We start from the raw sequence: 20,396 nt of genomic DNA, 5'->3' as shown, positions 1-20,396 counted from the left end.
CATATACTTTCACTTTTGTTTGTGTCCATTGCACTCTCTCATTAAGAACGGAAGGCTCTCCTTTCCATACGAACAAAAGGAACCTTGAGCACAGTTCGGAGCACTCATCTTGAGCAAAGTTCAAACATTCATTCCGTTGCACCTAACATTGATATGAGAGCTTTGGTAGTGTTCTGTATCACTCAAGGAAAGAACCACAAGAATGACAAGAATTTTTTTTCTTGTTGCGGTCGCACGAACCCAAGTTCGCTTGGGCGTGTCGATTCCTAATCGTGTTTTTGAAGAGTGACAGGAAACCCAAGAAAGAAGGGCTTGTCCAGTCTCCCCTTGTGCCCCTTTTCACTCATTGAGAGCGGACCGTCCACTGAACGACCGGCCAATCGACGTGAGGTAGGAAAAAGCAACCTTGGTGTGAGCGCAAGGCCGCCAAGGGGTGCGTCCGCGGAAAAGAGCAGAACTCGGGTGAAGAGAAGATCCTTCTCTAACACAGATTGCAAGCGAAAGAAAACCCTCAAGAAAGTTCCTCGTGAACTTGAGAACCCAAGACCACAAGAACCCATGACTTCAGTGGATGGTCATCACTCGAAGCGGAATGGATACTTCGCTTGGAGGTGATGAGCATGAGAGAGACGAAGAAGAATTTTCTCCAAGAGGAGGTTTTTCCGACCCTCCCCCTTCCCCATCTACGCCAAGGATTGCACTTACTCCTCTGGAGGAGTTAGAGCAGATGTTTATGGAAAGGAAGTTAGAACGCGAAAGAAGAAATGTAGAAAGAATGGCAGAAATGGAACGCAGACATGTAGAAAGAAAAGCAGAAAGAGAAGCAGAAAGAGACGCAGAAAGAAAGGCAGCCAAAGCAAGACAAGAACAGAGCGACCGACACAGGAAAGAGTTCTGGCGACTCTTTTCTCAAGTTCAGGAACAGATGCAAGAGATTTGGGGAAAGGAGACTCTTTCAGTCTCTCCTTCTCCCAAGCATGATACACAGGATTTGCATGATTATGAGAAGTATGATGAATTGAATGATAATGATAAGCATGATGATTTGGATGATAATGATGAGCATGATGATTTGAATGCCAATGATTTGCACGATGATTTGGTTGACAATGACCAGCATGATGATTTTCATGATGATCAAGATGTGATTTCTCACAAGCATGAGGATTTTCATGAAGATGATGTGATTGTTCACAAGGATGATGTGTTAGTGGATGCTTCCTCTAGCGAAGCTAATCTCGTTGCAGAATCGATCAATCACGAAGGATCGATCTTGGATCTCGAGCCTAGGTCCCACGAACCCCTTCAGGAAGAATCGATCTTGACTCTCGAGCCTAGGTCTACAGAACCCTCATAGGAAGTATTATGTGTTCGCATGATTCATACGCACACATTGTTCAAGTGTTTCATTCGTGATTTTTTCCCGTATTTTAGTTAGCGTCTCTATGTGATCCCTTTTTCTAGGCATGACATATTGTACGTTGAGTACGTCTCACTCATGAATGAGCACGGATGTATGTGGTTATTCATGAAAAGCTGAAAAGTATGCATTCAAGGAAGTCACAATCCATGTCTCTTCCTTGGTACGACACAGTGGTAGAAAGAGCACATGAAAGTATGACCACCAAGCATGGGCATTTCCGTTGTGAATTTCCACAGTGGATTGCTCTAGATCATAAGAGAAAGATTCGATCTCATTGTTTGCGTGTGTGTGGTGAATGGTTTGGCACTCCGTCTCTTTGTTCATCTACATTGCATGCAGTCTATTAGGACGACAAGATTTTTTCCAGTCAATTTACATGGAATAGGTGTGTTCATGGTTTTTTGTTGGAAATGGTTTCAGGAATTTTCAGCCATGGAGATTCTTGAAGAAGAAAGAAGCATGACTCTCGACGAAGTTGAAGCATCGAAGGAGCCACAAAAGACTTTGTGTCGCTTTCGGCGCGGCCCAAAGAAGCAAGCATTGCAGACCTTTATGAAGTTCAAGTACCGCACGACCCACACATCAGAGTGGGCCGGCGAAGAGTTCCTTCCAGGATTCCGGATGTTATTGGCGATCTCCCTCGACGCCATACAGTTCGGTACCAATACCTCACTTTGAAAAGGAGGGGATGTCACGTGACACATCCAACCCTATGTGTCCGTGGACAAGCTACAGCATGATCATGGTTCAATTCAGTCAAGTCAGTCTAGAATAGGAAGTGATCTGGCACTTTTGTGAGTCTGTTCGCAGACCGTGCATGTCCAGACACTTAGTGTAGATGCATCTCCTCCGGTTGCACACAGCATGATCATAAGCATTCCCATTAGAATCCATCAGAATCCTTCAACGGAATTTTCCAGTGCATTTAGCCTATTTTACATATTTTTGACATTTTTCACTTACTATTTTTAAGTGACTTTTGTTAAAAAGTAGGTAGGGCAAATTGAGTAAATTTGTATATAAGCAAACCTAGACTAGCACTAATTGGCAGAAGAGGCAGCAGGAGCACCATTGCTCAACAGACAACTTCTCAGCAGAACCCCAAGCCCTAGCTTTTTTGGACCAGATCAGCTAGTGTTTTTGCTCTTGCAAGTCCCTGGCGTCAGAAGACTCAACAAGAGACCTAGAGTTTTGCAGTTGTAGTCCATCCGGCGACAACAAAACCATTTTCACCCCTAGCATTTTTGATTTGCAGATCAGCCCCAGCGTTTTGCAGATTTACCGTCTCGGAACATCAAGAAATATCAGTGTTTTCAATTTTCAGCCCTTAGACACCGCAGATCAAGTCCCGAACCTCGCAGATCTCACCTTCCCGCAGCAAATCCTCGTCGCACGGTCAGTTTCTGCAAGGTTTAGAGTTTCAGCCCGGAGAACGCAGATTTCAGCATCTGCGTTTTCAGCACGTCGTCGTCGCATCGTCGTTATCGACATTGTCACCGACATAGACTCAGAATTCAGCAGATAGAAGATTTGCAGATTTCAGCCCTTATAGTTTTCAGATTTCAACCCGTCTCGTCGTCGTCCTCATCGTCGTCGACATCGTTGACAAGTCCAAGCATTGTAGAGATTTGTGCAATCATAAGTAGACCGCTCTCGCCATAGAGAGTGGGGCCTTCGGAGAAGGGTTTTACGTTGTCTCTGGTGTCGTATTCTCTTCTCTCTGTATCTCTGAGTCTCATACACTTTCACGCACCATTCACTTTTGTTTGTGTCCATTGCACTCTCATTAAGAACGGAAGGCTCTTCCTTCCATAAGAACAAAAGGAACCTTGAACACAGTTCGGAGCACTCGTCTTTAGCAAAGTTCAAACATTCATTCCGCTGCACCTAACAACAAGCATCACAATATACTTCGAATGACTTCTGCAAATCCGGCAAAGTCAAAACTGGTCCCGTAGTCAGTTTCTCTTTTCAATGTTTGAAAGGCTGTCACCTTTGTGGGTCCCCACCATAGAAACAAGGGACGGGGAGACGTGGCCCTTTTATGCGGGGACGGGAAGGGGGACGCCGGGACGCAGACGGGGACTTGTTTTTGGGACGTGGGGAAGTCCCTCCCAGGGGACGGGTCCCGGGACGCGGGTCCCCGGTGACCAACTCGGATGGGACGCGGGCAATGTAGCCCTACCAATGTAGCACACAAAGTGAACACATAGGTGTCCATTCACAAATTGCAACCAATGGACTTGAACCCACAACTTAGAGGAAGTGAAACTGCTAGGCCAGTGTTCACGAAAAAACACCGTCCTTTAGTGTACTTTTCATCGGTTAAAATTCCCAAAATCCCGGCTAGATTATTCAGCTTCCTCTTGAAGAAAACCGTCAAATATTTACACATTTTAGGTTTTTTATGAGGCAAATTAGCATGACAAGGCCTTTGAAGTTTGAGCTTCACAGTGTGGCACCACGTGTGATCGCTGTTGGCAAGTGTATCCGCAATGAAGGGATGGCCATCAATCTAAGTTTGCTCTGAGTTCGCGTGCTCCACTGCTCGAAGATCATTGAAGGGATGGCCATCAATCTAGGCCTGCTTTGAGGTTGCGTGCTCATAAATCAACCTACTTTGTGTATTCAGCCTACTGTGTCTATTCACACGAACAAGCCTTCAATGGAGGGGCCTCACGGTTGTAGGAAATCTCTTTGTGCAATCAATACTCCTCTCTGCTATGGAGACGAAACGTCCAACCCCTGGGAAGCGCCAGTCAGAGAGACTTTTGAAGCAGAACCGATCCTCCTCACACCCCCTTTGTAGGAGCCTGCAAAAAAATTGCAGGTTGCAAATGAGAAGCAACAAGAAAAGGATGTCTGAGTCTCCGTTGTCTGCCGATAGGAGCAAGAAGGTTGCAAATGAGAAGCAACAAGAAAAGGATGTCTGAGTCTCCGTTGTCCGCCGATAGGAGCAAGAAGGATCAAATTCGTCCTCTTTGGCTTCGGACGATAGGGTAATGGTTGTTGCTGCAGATGTGAGAGACGTTCTTCTTGAATTCTTCACGGAGGATGATGATGTCGTAACCCAAGGTGTACGATTTGCGAAGGAGTTTCCGACGTTAGTGTTGCTTAGCCTTGATGAAAGCCTCAGGATGCTTCGTACTATTTTTCCGAACTTGGATGATGCAATACTTGTCAATGTATCTGTCTCCCTCTCCAAAAGAGGGCTAAAAGATAGTTCAAGGTACTCTCCCTCTCATCACCCTTTTGAGTCTTCCCCTGGTCCTTGAGCAAGAGTGGTTGATTCTGGTTATTGTGTGTGTGTGTGCTGAAGGAGGAGTAGTGGGTCCTTAAGTAGTCTATCATATGGTGTCTCACATTCCTATCAAGCTAAAGGTAGATATGCAAAAGCTAGTGCAGTTGATCTGACGCTTCCTCAACTGCTTGACAGTAGCCAAGCAGAGGCGTTATGGGGAGGTAATGGCAGGGTTATGCTTGTGAGCATGAGCAAGGTGTGAGCGACCCCAAACGATAACCTAGCAACATGATTGAAATTAGGAGTTAAGTCTTGTATGTTCTAAGTAAAAGTATTTTTAAATTATATAGATAGTAGATGCAAACAGATGCATTAGGTGAATGGGATGCTTGTGCCCAAAAAAAAAGAAAAAATTGCTTAAACATCACCTAGAATTTACCAAAAGAACCAAACACATCAATGTTCATGATTGACTTTCAAAAACTCAATTAAAATCACATTTTTGCTTGTTTTCTTAGCATCAAGCGCTTCATAATAGATGTCCATAAAACTGTCGGAATATTCATCCAAAAAAGTATTAATGCCACAAGCCTTTGACACTTTTGCATGAGGATTTTATCTAAATGTCCACCATTCCGACAGCATATGTACTTGTCCATATGAGCAAGCCAACTGTTTGTTGCCTGACACTTTATGAAACTTCATGCAAACATTCTCAAGATTTAACTTATTAAGGAGACATAAAACAATAGGATTGTTCTTTGAGTAATAGTACCTAGGGTCAAGGAATATATCCATGCACAATTTAACATGCTAAATTTCAAAATCTTCTGACTTGGATGGGACTGCCCCTTGGCTTTCCAATGGCACCATCCAAGAAGGACTAACTTGGAAGTGCATGATAATCTACCAAAAGAGAATGTCGAAAGTCATGAGCTTGTGATCTATTGAACTTAAAACAAGAAACAAAGATTTACCTCTTGATTCTCGCAAATCCAGAACTCATCACCATCAAGGTCAGCATTTGCCATCATATCTGTTTTGCAGAGCGTTCACCGTGCAGAAAAGAAGATTTCAAATTTGGCAAAACCCACAATGTCCCCTCTTAAAGCCTGAGGCTGTGGGATAACTTGAAACTTGTGGATATCTCCAAGATGCAAGCCATGGGGCTTATACACCAATACTTCCTGAGCAATAATAGGTTGCTCTCTACTTCCAAGAAGTAACCCCTATTAAAGAAGCCTCCTCAATTTGAATCACGTCTAAGTGCACTAAAATACACACCTCAAAATAATTACTTGTGAGGGAGCTAAAATGCCAATTGGGTTAGCACAACCCTTCAAATAGTAAGTCCCTTCAGCACAAAAGTGATACTTGCTTAAGTGGGACTTTCGCAAGCCACTAAATTCTAACCAACCATAGTAACCCCTCAAGCTACAACGGCCTACTACTGCTAGGACCTTGTTTTATAGTCATACATACACCACCTTCCCCCCATGGAGCCAAAGCTTGCATACCAATGAAATTGTCAAGCTATCTATGGAGTGAAGCTTTACATTCAAAAGCATGGATAATTTTTTTACCTAATGTTAGCCTTTGGTTTTGATATGGCTGAGCTCAATCTTGTGGGGTGTAAGTTAGAGACATATATCTATAGGTCCTATATATAATATGATGCGTGTTGCAAATTTGGGTTTATAGGGTTTACATATAGTATGATATATATTTATTACTATTGAATTGTGAGCTCCACCTCTCTATCTTGATCCATCATCTACTACTGGATTGCAAGCTCCAACTCAGTTATCTGTCCTAATCCAGTGTTGTTGTTGAATTGTGAGCTCCACCTCGGTCCAGATTCATCTACTTTGTTGAATTGTGAGCTCCACCTGTGTCCTGAGTAATCTACGACTACCGAATTGTGAGTTCCACCTCTGTCTTGATCTTGAGTGATTTGTAGGAGATGGTCTTTGTAGAAGGCCATCTTAGACCCAGTTCTGTTGATGGCTCATTCCAAGTCTTTCTAATGTATAACAATAGGAGATCATGTATGACAATCCTATTTATCTCGGAGCCTCTTAATTTCCTTAGCTTTTGATTGTTCACCGTAATATGTAACTCTGTTCACCGTAATGTTACTCGTAATGTAAATTTGAGTCGGAGAGAGAGAGAGAGAGAGAGAGAGAGAGAGAGAGAGAGAGAGAGAGAGAGAGAGAGAGAGAGCACGTAGAAGGTGGCGAGCGTCACCAGCGAGCAATCGTCCGTCAGCTCGATTGTTGCTAGGTACTCTCTCTCTCTCTCTCTCTCTCTCTCTCTCTCTCTCTCTCTCTCTCCACATGCCACGAGAGAGTTCAATGTCCATTGAACGACCTTGTTAATAATCCTCCCTTGCTCGTCCAGCCAGAGCTTCTTTGCCCTGTCCTATTGAGCATATCTCGCAATCAATGCGCTTGAAGAGACGACATTCCGGACATCAACGTAGTGCCACATGCCTTCAAGACGAAAGTATAGGTGATTGCATCTGAAGAGATGCCCTTGCTTTGCACAATGAACCTGTCCACCGTCGTCCTCGTGCACATCTCCAATCCCATCTAAATGCTCTCCTTCCACAATAATGTCCTGCTCAACCTCACCTACACAACCAAAACTCTCTCTCTCTCTCTCTCTCTCTCTCTCTCTCTCTCTCACCTAAACTTAATGTCAAAGAAAAAATCTTATTAATCTACATACGATGTGATGATGGAACCATGGGTGAGTCATCAATACTTATGACCATGGGTGAGTCATTAATAGTGATGACCACAGGAAGAGGGGGAGGAGAAGGGGGAGGCACGAAGGGAGGAGGAGGAGGAGGAGGAGCAGGGTCATCAGCAAGAGAAGAAGCAGGCTCAGCAAGAGCACAAGCTCGTGTAACCCTCTGGGCCTCGATCCGCTTAAGACGCTTCCTTTTGGCTTCTTTATTGCGGTATGCTATATACAAAGCAAGATTAACAAAACTTGTTATAATTATTTAATATATATATTAATAAACATAAGAAAGCTTTTTGCTAAATATACCTTTATTGTTGTTTTGATGCCAATTTCTTGACGCCTCATTTCTTCTTTGTCTTTTATCACCCTCATACTTTTGCTTTGGCATATCTTTAAAAGTATTTCAAAGAGTTAAATATTAAAAAGATTCAAGCACAAGAAAGATGTTTAGCTACAAATACATAACTACACACACACTTCTCTCTCTCTCTCTCCCTCTCTCTCTCTCGTGTGTAGTTGTGTATTTGTAGCTAAACATCTTTCTTACGCTTGAATCTTCTTAATATTTAACTCTTTGAAATGCTTTTAAAGATATGCCAAAGCAGAAGTATGAGGGTGATGAAAGACAAAGAAGAAATGAGGCGTCAAGAAATTGGTGTCAAAACAACAATGAAGGTATGTTTAGTAAAAAGCTTTCTTATGTTTATTAATATATATGTTAAATAATTATGACAAGTTTTGTTAATGTTGCTTTGTATATAGCATACCGCAATAAAGAAGCCAAAAGGAAGCGTCTTAAGCGGATCGAGGCCCGGAGGGTTGCAAGAGCTTGTGCTCCTGCTGAGCCTGCTCCTTCTCTTGCTAATGAGCTTGCTCCTCCTCCTCCTCCTCCTCCTCCTCCTCCTCCCTTCGTGGCTCCCCCTTCTCCTCCCCCTCCTCCTGTGGTCATCACTATTGATGACTCACCCATGGTTCCATTGATGACTCACCCATGGTTCCATCATCACATCGTATGTAGATTAATAAGATTTTTTCTTTGACATTAAGTTTAGGTGAGAGAGAGAGAGAGAGAGAGAGAGAGAGAGAGAGAGAGAGTTTTGGTTGTGCAGGTGAGCTTGAGCAGGACATCATTGTGGAAGGAGAGCATTTAGATGGGATTAGAGATGAGAACGAGGACGACGGTGGACAGGTAATCTCTTCAGATGCAATCACCTATGCTTTCATCTTGAAGGCATGTGGCACTACGTTGATGTCCGGAATGTCGTCTCTTCAAGTGCATTGATTCCGAGATATGCTCAATAGGACAGGGCGAAGAAGCTCTGGTTGGACAAGCAAGGGAGGATTATTAACAAGGTCGTTCAATGGACATTGAACTCTCTCGTGGCATGTGGAGAGAGAGAGAGAGAGAGAGAGAGAGAGAGAGAGAGAGAGAGAGAGAGAGAGAGAGAGAGAGAGTACCTAGCAACAGTCGAGATGACGGATGATCGCTCGTTGGTGACGCTCGCCACCTTCTATGTGCGCTCTCGCTCTCTCTCTCTCTCTCTCTCTCAATGACTCAAATTTACATTACGACTTACATTATGGTGAACAGAGTTACATATTACGGTGAACAGTCAAAAGCTAAGGAAATTAAGAGGCTCCGAGATAAATAGGATTGTCATACATGATCTCCTATTGTTATACAATAGAAAGACTTGGATTGAGCCATCAATAGAACTGGGTCTAAGATGGCCTTCTATAAAGACCATCTCCTACAGATCACTCAAGATCAAGACACAGGTGGAACTCAAAATTCGGTAGTCGTAGATGACTCAGGACAGAGGTGGAGCTCACAATTTAACAGTAGTAGATGAATCTGGACCGAGGTGGAGCTCACAATTCAACAACAACATTGGATCAGGACGAAATGGAGCTTGCAATCCAGTAGTAGTAGATGGATCAAGATAGAGAGGTGAAGCTCACAATTCAATAGCATTTCATGTGACTCCTATCAAGGAGTGTTTCTCTACTTTTGATGCAGGCAAGCATGGCCATGCATACCTTGGAAACAATCATGCATGTTCCATTGAGGGTATTGGCACTGTGCATCTCTCCATAGATGGCACAAATGAACTTGTCTTGCTTGATATTAGATATGTGTCAGGAATCAATAAGAGTCTGCTTTCTGTTGGTCAGATGGATATGCATGGTTACAGCATCTTGTTTGAGGGAGGATCATGAAAAATGACTAAAGGCTCAAGGCTGATTGTAAAGGGCACAAAGAAAGGGACACTTTAGTGCATGCATGGAAAGGCCGTGCTGGGCAAGTTTATTGCATTGGCTGAAATTAACTCTCACATGGAGTTGTGGCACAAGAGGCTTGGCCATATGAGCCAAAAGGGCCTTTCTAAACTTTGTACTTTGAACAAGCTTGATGCTAAGGGCACAAAGCTTGACTTTTGTAATGAATATCAATATGGAAAGCAAGTAAAGCGTTCTTATTACTCCGGTGTCTCGTAAATCTTGTGTGCTTGATCCTGTACATTCTGATGTATGTAGCATGCCTACTAAGTCTATGGGAGGTGCATGCTATTTTGTCTCCTTTGTTGATGATCATTCTAGGAAAATTTGGGTTTATATGCTTAAATGTAAGGATGAAGCCTTTGCTGCGTTAAAAGAATTTCATGCATTTGTGACCACCCAAACAGGTAGAAAGCTAAAATGCTTGCGTACGAACAATGGGGGGGAGTTAACAAGTGCTGAATTTAACAAATTATGTGAAAATTTGGGCATTAAGAGGGAGCTTACTGTGCCATACAGCCCCTCTTCTAATGGTGTGGCTGAAAGATTCAATAGGACACTTTGTGAGAGGGTGAGATGCATGCTGTCCACAGCTAATCTCTCTCATGGATTTTGGGGAGAAGCTTTGAAAATTGCAGTCCTTACCATTTGCAAACGTTTTGCTTGATCTTCACCCTTTCAAAGTAGCGGCAATGCTTGTCGAAGGCTTCATGTAGAGAGGGCGGCATTATACTTGCTCAAAGTGCTTTGAGATAGAGAGCTTGATGAAGATGAGCCTTGGCACTTTGAGAAGTGATGGAGAGATTCAAGAGAGACGAGAGAGAGAGAGAGAGAGAGAGAGAGAGAGAGAGAGAGGAAGGATGGAGGGAGACTTGAGACTCAAGAGCTTGAGCCTTGTCCAATGTCACTTGATGAAGATGAGGCTTGAGGGTTGAGCAATGAGACTTGAGGAGGGATGGAGGGACTCGGGAGAATAGAGTGATGATGCCATTGAGAGCTTGAGCCTTGAGGCTTGAGTTGATGATGAAGAAGAGGGAATGAAGGAGCATTATATAGATTTGAGAGGGGGGGGAGAGAGCACTGGATGCTCATTGCATCAATGCATTGCTACCATCATCCATGCTAGAGGGAGAGGGCAAGAGAGGGAGAGAGAGAGCGAGAGGGAGGGAGAGCATTGTATGCTCATTGCTACCATGCTAGAGGGAGGGGGGGCAACTTGCAAGAGAGGGGGAGAGAGCAATGAGCATTGGATGCTAATTAGTAATAGCTATAGCCTATCATCATTCATGCCCCATGGGCCATGGCACATGTTGGGGGGGAGGGGGCAAGAGAGGGAGAGAGAGCCATGAGACTCGATAGTCAAGAGACTAGAGTCGAGTCAAGGCTCATTCACGTGCCTTGTGAGAATAGAGAAGGCATCAAATTTCAAATGCCCAAGGATAGAGGCCACTATGGACTAAGTGGGAGGGGTATCCAATGCTCAAGCATGCAAGGCTTGGTGGGCCCAAAAACAGCCGAATCGGGAGTTAAAAAAGGCGAAAACGTTTTGCGCAGTCAACGGTCAAAAGTGCGAACGAATGTCAAAAAAACCATCGAACGAATGTCGAACGGAATGGACGAGAGAACGAAACAAAACGAAAAGTACGAATTGTGCCGTACGACGTACGAGATCAACCATGGTTTCAAGTCTTTGGTGCTTCTCCTTGAGCTTTGAGGCTAGCCTACCATTGCCTATCGGTCCTTTGTAGGTACATAGCTACATGGCGTAGCTTGGACCTCTCTGTGAAATCCTCTCCAGCATCAAATTGTTCAATAAAATTCAATTCTTTATCAATATTACCATAGCTTCCATCATAATAAAATGAAGTGATGTTATGACCGCCTTCTTTAAGTCTTTGCATACGACAGGCTCTCTTCCATGCAAGGTGAGAAGGGCGGTGTCCTTTCTTCTCTTACCTTCAGAGACATGACGGTTTCATTTGGAGGAAGATTTCTTCGATGAATGAGAAGAGGGAGAAAAGAAGATGGTGTCCTCCATCTTTGTCTTCTAGGTTATCTTAAATGATTGAGAAGAGGAAGATCTAGAACTAGGTTAGCCCATTTAATCTTGGTTTAATGCTCTAGAGAGTGTTTAATATGTCTTCCTCATGGAGCTACCTCATCATCAGAGGGATTTTTGTTCTCTCTAGCACTCTGCGTATAGTGGGTTACATGATTAGTCCTTCGCCTCCGGATAGGAGAGTGTCATTTAGAATAGCTGATCTTCTCCTCTTCGATGCATCAGCAACTCTATTGCGGGCAAGAGGACTACGTCCATGAGGTGATGCACTTTGTCCCCTCTTCTAATGAGAAGACTCTCAAGAGAGATTGGTTAGTCTTTGAATTAGGATTTGCTTCCTTTGGAGTAGTTTCCATTGCTGATACTTGTTCTGCAAAGAAATTAAGTTATTAGCTTGTAACTGTGCTTGGGCGTGTGCTCGTAAACAAGGATTTCTTTGCGCTTCTTGCAATTACCTTGTGAAATATCTAATTACATTCATTCGTGCAAAAACATCATCATCATTAAAATTCATGCGTAACAAATTTGTGTCAATTTCTTGAATATCAGACATCCGTGAATTTTCTCTTGTAAATAGGAGAATTCACATAACACCTACACACATCATTACCCTTGGACCGTCCTTCCTTCAAAAAGATTTTTTTTTCGTTATTCTTTGATACGAATGTAATAAAATTGAACTCGCGATTGATTATTAAAAAGAACTTGTTGCTTAATTAATCAATTTATTAATGAATAACGAGTGAAAATTAACATGGACACAACATTGATGATCAAATTTCATGAGAGCCCCCCCGCCCCTCCCCCTTCAAAAGGACTTTTCATTATGAATTGATAATTACAATTGTATATGCAAAAAAAATAAAACATTAATTTACCAAACTCTTGGGTAATTACTGTGCTCTGTGAAGACTTTTATAACTTCACAAAATGGAAAATTAAAAGCTCTATTTCTATGATCTTCTCTTGAAATGTGTAGTAGTTGGAAGATCTTTGTGGCAGACAGAGAGAAAGAAGAAGAGTGAGCCTTTTGGAAATTAAAAAGCCTTACTCTACAGGCTGTGATTAACCTCATGTGCATCAATATTTTCTATTTTCACCCTCATCACTCCTCTAGTGAAAAAGTGTTCAACATTAAAGTTGTAGATCTCATTGTTTTTGGTCTAAACAACGGGTTCTTTTTAAAGATCGGCTCTCTATCGTGAGATATTTGAAAAATAGTGTTACTAAGTCTCTTTTGGTAGTCATTCACTTCTAGACCATTTCTTTACTTCTTGACTCACTTTTGAGAAGTATCCACCACTCCGCATTAAGAGATGTGTATGCATGGATAATTAGGGGTTCTCAATCTATGTTCAAGCTAATCCACATCTCCCTTTTAACTGGTATTCATGTGCCATTTTCGTTTTACTCTCGAGGTACGGGAATCGAGGTTTGGAGGTCATTTTGAACTCGATTTGATCACGTAATCTTATGAGAAATTTCTTAAATATTTTTTCACATCACAATGGACATATCTTGAGCTTTTGACATTCTCCTACCCATTTCCTTGTTTTACTAGGAGCTTCTTGGACATCAAAATAAGGATGGTTGACAGGTATCACGTAGTTATTATCGGCCTTGTCTTACGTACGATCTTCTAGTGTTGAGACCTGAGATTAGCAGTTGCAGTGGGAGCATTTGTAGTTGGCATTGTCAATCGTGTAATGATCAACACTAGCATGATGCATCATAGAGCTATGTAGGTCATTACAGGATACATGCAGGATGTGCCTGCACACTCTAGCGGATATAGGGTTTCGCATATTGCTAGAGTTTTTACCCAGGCATGCATGTCTTTCGAGAGAGCTAGTTGGCGTAGGTTGAGAGGGTCTCTCCACTTATTAGAACACTCACCTTTAAGTGGGAGGTTACAAGGGTAAAGGCGGTATGCCTCACCTCGGATCGGGCACAGTGTTCAGTCACCCACTTACTCATACCTTATTCATTATACATATATATGAATAAGGGGTCCTCTCATTGTGAGGCTGACTCCACCCATCTCTGTGTGCTATCTCCTTCAATGTACACCACGCACGCAGGACACATGCTCCCGCACCACGGTCCTTTGAGTCACAACGAAGAAAAGCTTAACAGGAGCGATAGCACCAACAAACATCCACATAGAGAGATTGATACAAATACACAATGAACAATTGTATCATGCTCTTAATGCGATGTACTACATGTGCAAGAAGTTATTTCTTAGACTCTAATAATGAAGAGCAAGAAATGTATCTCAAGGGGGTCATTATATGTAAATTCTATATATTACGTGCGTTCAAGCATTATTTTTAGAACCCCCACCTATAGACTTTTTTGTTTTAAACTTCCCTTATGTTGAAAGCACGAAGGAGAGGCTATCGGGAGATGCACGAGGTGAAGGAGTGCATGATTGGGCCGGATGTAGCCAGGCGTGAGTGCACGAGGGGGTAGTGCTAGGGATCGAAAAATAGCAGAGAGAGAGAGAGAGCTCGCACGATTGGAGAAAACTCACTTATGAGTTTTGTGGGCTTTCCCACTTTTATTATAAGTGACTTAAAAAAATCTAATGTCTCATAGAAGGTGGATAATGATGGGATATTCTTTTTCAAATCCATCTTTTTACTTTTACGATCAAATACAATGTACGTTTAAGCAGTGCTAAATGTTTCTAAAGGATAGTCATATTTTTAAGTTGAAAAAAAAAAACGTTAAATAGATTGTGAGACAAAAGAAAAAAGAGAAGTACTTTTAACCTAAAATCATGATTGCAAAGTTTTTTGAAATTTTATGTTGACTTTAATTTTTTCAGAAATTCTCTTGATAAGACATAAAAACCATAAGGAGACGGAACCTCTAACAGGGATAGTTGAAAAGTGTAAATCATATGTTTTAAGAATTGTCACAGGGGAAACAAGTAGTGGCTATGGAAAAACACAAGATTTTGAAGATTAGGCTAGTCTCACCCAAGAAGTCTATTTTGGCCAATAAATATATGTTCTGAATTGAGTCGCGTCAATTAGGACTCCTTTCCTTGCTACAAAGGCTTTACGAAAGATGCCTCTATTACTCGATATATGTCTTGTGACCTTCTCTATGTTCACCTCATCTCCATAGCCTCCCTTATCTTATACTTATGTGTGGTAAGAGATTCTATGCATATAGCTACTCTCTTGAATCGACTCAAAGGGGACAATACTCACAAGTTGTGCATGTTATAGTTTTTCACCAGTACTAGCACGCTTATTTCCATTTCTATCTAGAGATGATCTCTCTAGTACTTTCTTCCTTATCTCTCCACGTAACTGTGTGTTTCTCTACCTATAAACATGATAGAAAGCACATATTACATGTAGTTTTCAAGATCATTCTTTTGAGGAGATTTTATGTTTCAATTGTGATTTAATGTATGTGTTGAATCGTTCTAAGGTTCTAATCATATTCAAATCTGAAATTTTTGCATAGGTATTTGAAATAATCAAGAGCACCATGGTTATTATATATGGGTGCAAGAGCACCACCCAATACAACAATTATGCTCTAATAATCCTCGGCTTTAAATGTCATTATAAATTTGATTTCCTTGTGAAGAACAGCACGATAGAGATTTTCAACATGAAGTTGACATCATTTCATTTGGAAAGATGCTCTCTTGTTGCATGTATGTAAACTAGCCGAACACCTCAATGCAATGCATTTTTTAAGCATTTTTGTATAGAACATTTTGAGAAGAAAGCTTCTCTAGAGCACCTTGCACCTAGAGAAAGAAGGATTGCATGTGTCACTCTTAAGTAGAATATGATCCTCAAAAGGGTCCTCAAACAACTTTTCTTGCATCAAAGATCCATAACCATTCTCACTATTAATACAAGCAAGTTGCACGCCTTCAAAATACCGGATATTGTCTTTTGTCTGCTATGCTATAATAGTGCTTGCCCATGTCGTAAATCAACGTGAATATCCAGGAAACAACCATTCCAACAAGTGCTCACAAAAAATCAACCTTTATTGTATATTTTTTTTTTCGACACACCATAGGGCCCATAGGGGGAGGTGCTTATCCCTTCCAAATATTAGCCATGTTACATGGTCGGGCAAGGGCCGCGTACCATCAGGCAAGAGCAACGTGTAGGCATCACCATGGACACCTAATTGATGCACCACATGCTGGGAATGACGGAGAGAACTCGTAGCAACCAGCTAGGAACCTCCTCTTCGGGTGACCCACCCCAGGAGGAGGATGCACTCGAGTGTCCCAAGGGCAAGAGCCCTAGCAACGTGAACACCAGGTGAGCACAAGGTGTCTCTCTAGAGTGTGACCCAACAGGGGCTTTGAACCCACAACCCGTAGGTTGAGAGGCCAAAGCCTTACCGTTAGACCAACTCTTTGGGGACACCTTTATTGTATTTTGCATTCATTAAAGTTCGAAAGTCCCTCTAGATTTCGAGTAGGCGAGTCGACTCAAATTACATGCACCAAATCTGAGAAAATTGCTCAAATTTTTAGAATTCCTTTTTGAAAACTCCTGGAAAGTAATTATATCTACTTTTTTTCCTTTTTTTTAACACTTGTAGGCATTAGTTGATTCAAACTCTTAAATGTGGACGTTTATGGTAATGAATGGAATCCAATCCAGTATACCCTAATATAATATAACCAAAATAATTAAGCATAGTGTATATGTTAAGCTCATGGCAACCTACCATGAAACTTGTCTACATGTCCTCTACCTCTTCTCCAACCTCTATAAACCAGGTAGTTTTTGCCAACAAAAAAAAAACAATCTTCACCTTCCCTCCAAGACCTTGGATGAGCTTTTTAGCCAAGCACGATGGTGTCTTCAACAATCCTCCCGTTGTCAATGGTTGTGCCACCCCCATAAAAATTCATTCATTGTGAGAGAGAGAGAGAGAGAGAGAGAGAGAGAGAAGAATCTACTTACATTCTCCAAGGAATCGGTTTTTATCTCTGAGCTTGCACGAGTACACCACCCCCCAAAGTTTTTGTTTAGTTTACATGTTTTGTTTTCCCCATCAAGACAACCAAATGCATGTGTACGTGTAGATAGGGCACGAGCCTCTCGCTTGGGTTCAAATCCCATATCGGTGCGATCAGGATCGACTTTTTGATTGCCGTCCGTCAACCTTGAGATTTTTTGAGTGCCGTCTGTCAACCCCCCTTCAACCCGCTCCATTGATCCCACCGCTTGGGATCATTTAAGACCCCATGTAACTTAAGCATGTGGGAGGACGTGAGATTAGATCACGTAGTCCATGGGTCAATGCTTTCAAGAAGAGTGATTGATATTTTAAATGTAAGATCCCGAGCTTTGTGATCCATGGTTTGTTTTAAATATGCACCTCAATGGGATTCGCTCCGTTCTATGATTGATTGGAAAAATTTGCTCGATGGTTCTGTTTGCTTGGAAAAATTTATTCTATGATTCCGGAATATTTTGCCCTATTGAATGTAAATGTGCATAATCTCTCTCTCTCTCTCTCTCTCTCTCACAAGTGTGGTAGATTGGTTATGCCATGAATAGTAGGTCTCGAGTTCAACTCTCGTTGGATAGATCTTTGAGGTCTCTTGGGATAGTTTCCTACTACGTTAAAATTCTCTTCTTCTTCCTCTTCTTCTCGGGTGTGTGTGTGTGGATGTGTGAGTGTGTTAATAAATGGAGGAAAACGGTTTAACTTTTCTATCACCCAAGTGTGGTAGATTGGTTATGCAATTTCCCTCTTCAATAATAGGTCTTGAGTTCAACTCTCGTCGGACAGATCTTTGAGGTCTCTTGGGATAGTTTCCTATGACATTAAAATCCTCTTCTTCTTCTTTTCTCTCTCTCTCTCTCTCTCTCTCAAGTGTGGTAGATTGGTTATGCCATTTCCCTCTTGAATAACAGGTCTCGAGTTCAACTCTCCTCGTCGGCTAGATCTTTAAGGTCTCTTGGGGTAGTTTCCTACGACGTTAAAACTCTCTTGTTCTTCTCTCTCTCTCTCTCTCTCTCTCTCTCTCGTTATATAGCGGAAATAATTCAAAGTTAAGGCGTACATATAGTCCAGGCTTGGATTTGGTCACATGGTTCTATTACTATACGCGATGACCCTGGAAATGTTTTGATTGCAGGAGTATGTAACGTGGGACTTCTCTCAAGATTCTATCAACGCTGCTAGCATTCGCAGGCCTGCGGAATTCATTTAAGGGGCTTTATGTCAGATGTGGGGTTTCTTCATGGCATGAAAATTGAGGTTGAGGGGGTCTCTCTGCGGATGCCTGCGGCATTAGGCAAGCCTTTGACATGGGCAAAGAGGTGAAGATGGTATGATGGCCGCTGCAAGAACCTGCACTTTCCAGAGCTTTGGGCAAACATGTATGTGTAATATTCAAAGTACAGAAGTTCTGGATGAACAATTAACCGCGATGGGTTCGGATGAAATGCACTGATCGCAGGATATGTTGCAAAAGGGTTGTTTTCATCACATGCAAAACGAATGTCTTTATCAAGATGCCATCACCTAAGCTGGTATCTTGATAGAAACATTCGTTATGCATATGAAGTTATGCAAAACGTTGAGTTTGAAAAACGAATTCATGATGAGATTTTCAGCTGATGGATGTTGCAAAATGGTGTGCTTTGCAAAGCTTTGGTCAACGTGCGTGGCGAATGTGGGGTGCTTTTGAAAGCACAAAAAGCTTTGTTGGAGTGGGTATCCAGACATTGGAATATGTCTAATAGAGGAATGGTCAAGAAGCAGAATGGTGATCCCATGTGTCTCGACAAGTCACGCATCGACAATCCCAAGTAAGTATACTACTACTTAGTCAGTAGCAAATACGAATTGACAAATTCTACAAAATTAGAAAAACGCTTCACGAAATGTTTATTTTGCAAGAGGGTGGGCTCTTTATTGAGAAAAGACCTGCCTTGTAGAGCTTTGATAAAAAAATATGCCAGATGTGGTGTACTCTTGCTAGTGTAGAAGCTTTGGATAAACTCTTTTGGAATGCATTGATAGCAGGATATTTACCACAGAAAGTGTTGGGAACTCTAGCTGGTAAAGAAGTATGAGGCTGTTTTCAAGTAGGTGGAGCAATTGGGGTTCGGAATGCACAATCACGGTATGTTTTCTGTTGGCCTGCAGTTAGAGGAGGATATGTCCAGGAAGGGCTATCCAAGGAAGGTCATGCAAAGTGACGGTTTCTCTCAGAATGCCATACCCTATGCTATTACATTAAAGGCATGTGGCACGAGACAAGATGTTGGCATCGGCATCTAGATGCCGGAACCTTTGCTATCACATGAAAAGCATGTGGCTTCAGGCAATATGCTATGTGCAAATAGATTTAGGATCACATTTTTATTTGATGGCTCTTACAAAAGATGTGATTTGTTAAATTTTGGTCAATATGTATTCCAGTTTTTCAAGGCACAAAATGCTTTTTATTGAACTTCTGTCTATGATTGGGCTCCATTGGAATGCATTATTGCAGGGTATGTCAATAACAAGACGGATCAAGAATCTTTAGGATGTTTTCTTTAGTGCATGCCAGGGGATTTCTTTAGTGCTTGATGGTCAATGTTTGACTGAGTTAGGATATGCGTTGTGAATAAAATAGAATGATCAAACCATAATATATTTGATTTGCAGTTGGCCTTCACGTCATGTAACTTGCACCCACATTTAATTTAGGGTCGGGAAATATTCCAAATGGACTCGGTGTAGAAGTCATTGTTTTGTTTAGTGAAAGCCATCGTGCCCTTTGTTCTGGCATAAATGCCACCTTCGCCGAACATCTACAATTGTCCAGGAAGTTCATATTGAAAGGAGGCCCCCTTGTCCAAAAATTGAGTGCCTTTAAAAATTTGCACCTGGCATTCTTCACTAGTCCTTGCTGTCAAGGAAACCCATGTCTCAATGGAGATAGGGGCAGTTATGGCTTTATTCGAGAGGTTCCATAGACTATAGTCAGCAGCCCATTCTTCAATCTCCCCCTGGCCAGGAGGCAAGGAAGGAAACACCTTAGAAACTTTGGAAAGTAATTCTGACAAGGCAGTGTCACTAATAGTGCATAACCTGCTCTGAAACACTATTAGTCAAAGGGACAATAAGCATTGGATGTGTGAAAGCGATGAGATGTAGGCCACACATCTTTTTGAGATAGTTGGAGGTCTACTCCACTTGAGGAAAACTTGGTTAGGGTGTTGTGGTGCCCTTTTGCTGTAGCTAGAAGGTTAGCTACTTGCCGTTGCAAGAATCTGAGCCCATCTTTTGCCTGCTTATCTAGGTTAGTGAATATCATAAGGCTATGGTCACGTGAGGCTTAGTTATAAGTTATAGATAGCTATTCCAACTATGCCCAGCCAGAGCATTGAATGAATAACTAAGTCTCTTGCATGGTCATGTGAGGCTTAGTTATTCATTTATCCTCCCAATTTCACAACTATACCAAAATTGTCATAGTTACTAAGGGTAGGCATAGTTATTCATTTAATGCTCTTTTTTGCGTGTAACCAAGAATGAGGCTTAGTTATTTGTTCAAATAACTGATAACTAAGCTTGACTTGACCATAGCCTCACCCTGTCATTGAAGCTAAGCGCATATCTTTCACTCAGATGCG

General features: G+C 42.0%; 2 protein-coding genes across 5 annotated transcripts in view; both read left to right on the top strand.

Moving 5' to 3' along the window:
* LOC147459329 (uncharacterized) overlaps positions 1-19,248 on the top strand; it is an 87,200-nt gene extending 67,952 nt beyond the window's left edge. For 2 of the 4 annotated variants that reach the window (XR_015187855.1, XR_015187854.1), the window contains one exon: positions 17,903-19,248. Coding sequence is in view for 2 of the 4 variants with exons in the window: in XM_086510616.1 (XP_086366742.1) it covers positions 18,098-18,146; positions 18,419-18,578; positions 18,793-18,835 (252 nt within the window). In the remaining 2 variants the exon portion in view is untranslated. The remainder of the gene's footprint in view (positions 1-17,902) is intronic. The other 2 variants (XM_086510618.1, XM_086510616.1) reach the window with 2 other exon arrangements.
* LOC147459330 (uncharacterized) lies at positions 8,008-17,977 on the top strand. Its single transcript, XM_086510023.1, has 3 exons — positions 8,008-8,090; positions 8,178-8,425; positions 17,903-17,977. Exons 1-3 carry the CDS (start codon positions 8,009-8,011, stop codon positions 17,975-17,977), a joined length of 405 nt encoding a protein of 134 aa, XP_086366149.1. The 5' UTR covers position 8,008.
* Positions 19,249-20,396: the final 1,148 nt, after the last annotated feature.

Source organism: Adiantum capillus-veneris, chromosome 4 (assembly GCF_014529385.1).
Source record: "Adiantum capillus-veneris isolate H3 chromosome 4, ASM1452938v2, whole genome shotgun sequence".
Classification (NCBI taxonomy): Eukaryota; Viridiplantae; Streptophyta; class Polypodiopsida; order Polypodiales; family Pteridaceae; genus Adiantum; species Adiantum capillus-veneris.
Note: the sequence above shows the minus strand (reverse complement) of the source record. Positions and strands in the feature narration are given on the sequence as shown.

Excerpts from the sequence above, each read along its gene's own strand:
- LOC147459330 (XM_086510023.1), top strand. The coding sequence starts at position 8,009 with ATGCCAAAGCAGAAGTATGAGGGTGATGAAAGACAAAGAAGAAATGAG. Across the intron at positions 8,091-8,177 it reads GTGTCAAAACAACAATGAAG|CATACCGCAATAAAGAAGCC; the intron begins GTATGTTTAGTA and ends CTTTGTATATAG. Across the intron at positions 8,426-17,902 it reads CATGGTTCCATCATCACATC|GAGTATGTAACGTGGGACTT; the intron begins GTATGTAGATTA and ends TTTTGATTGCAG.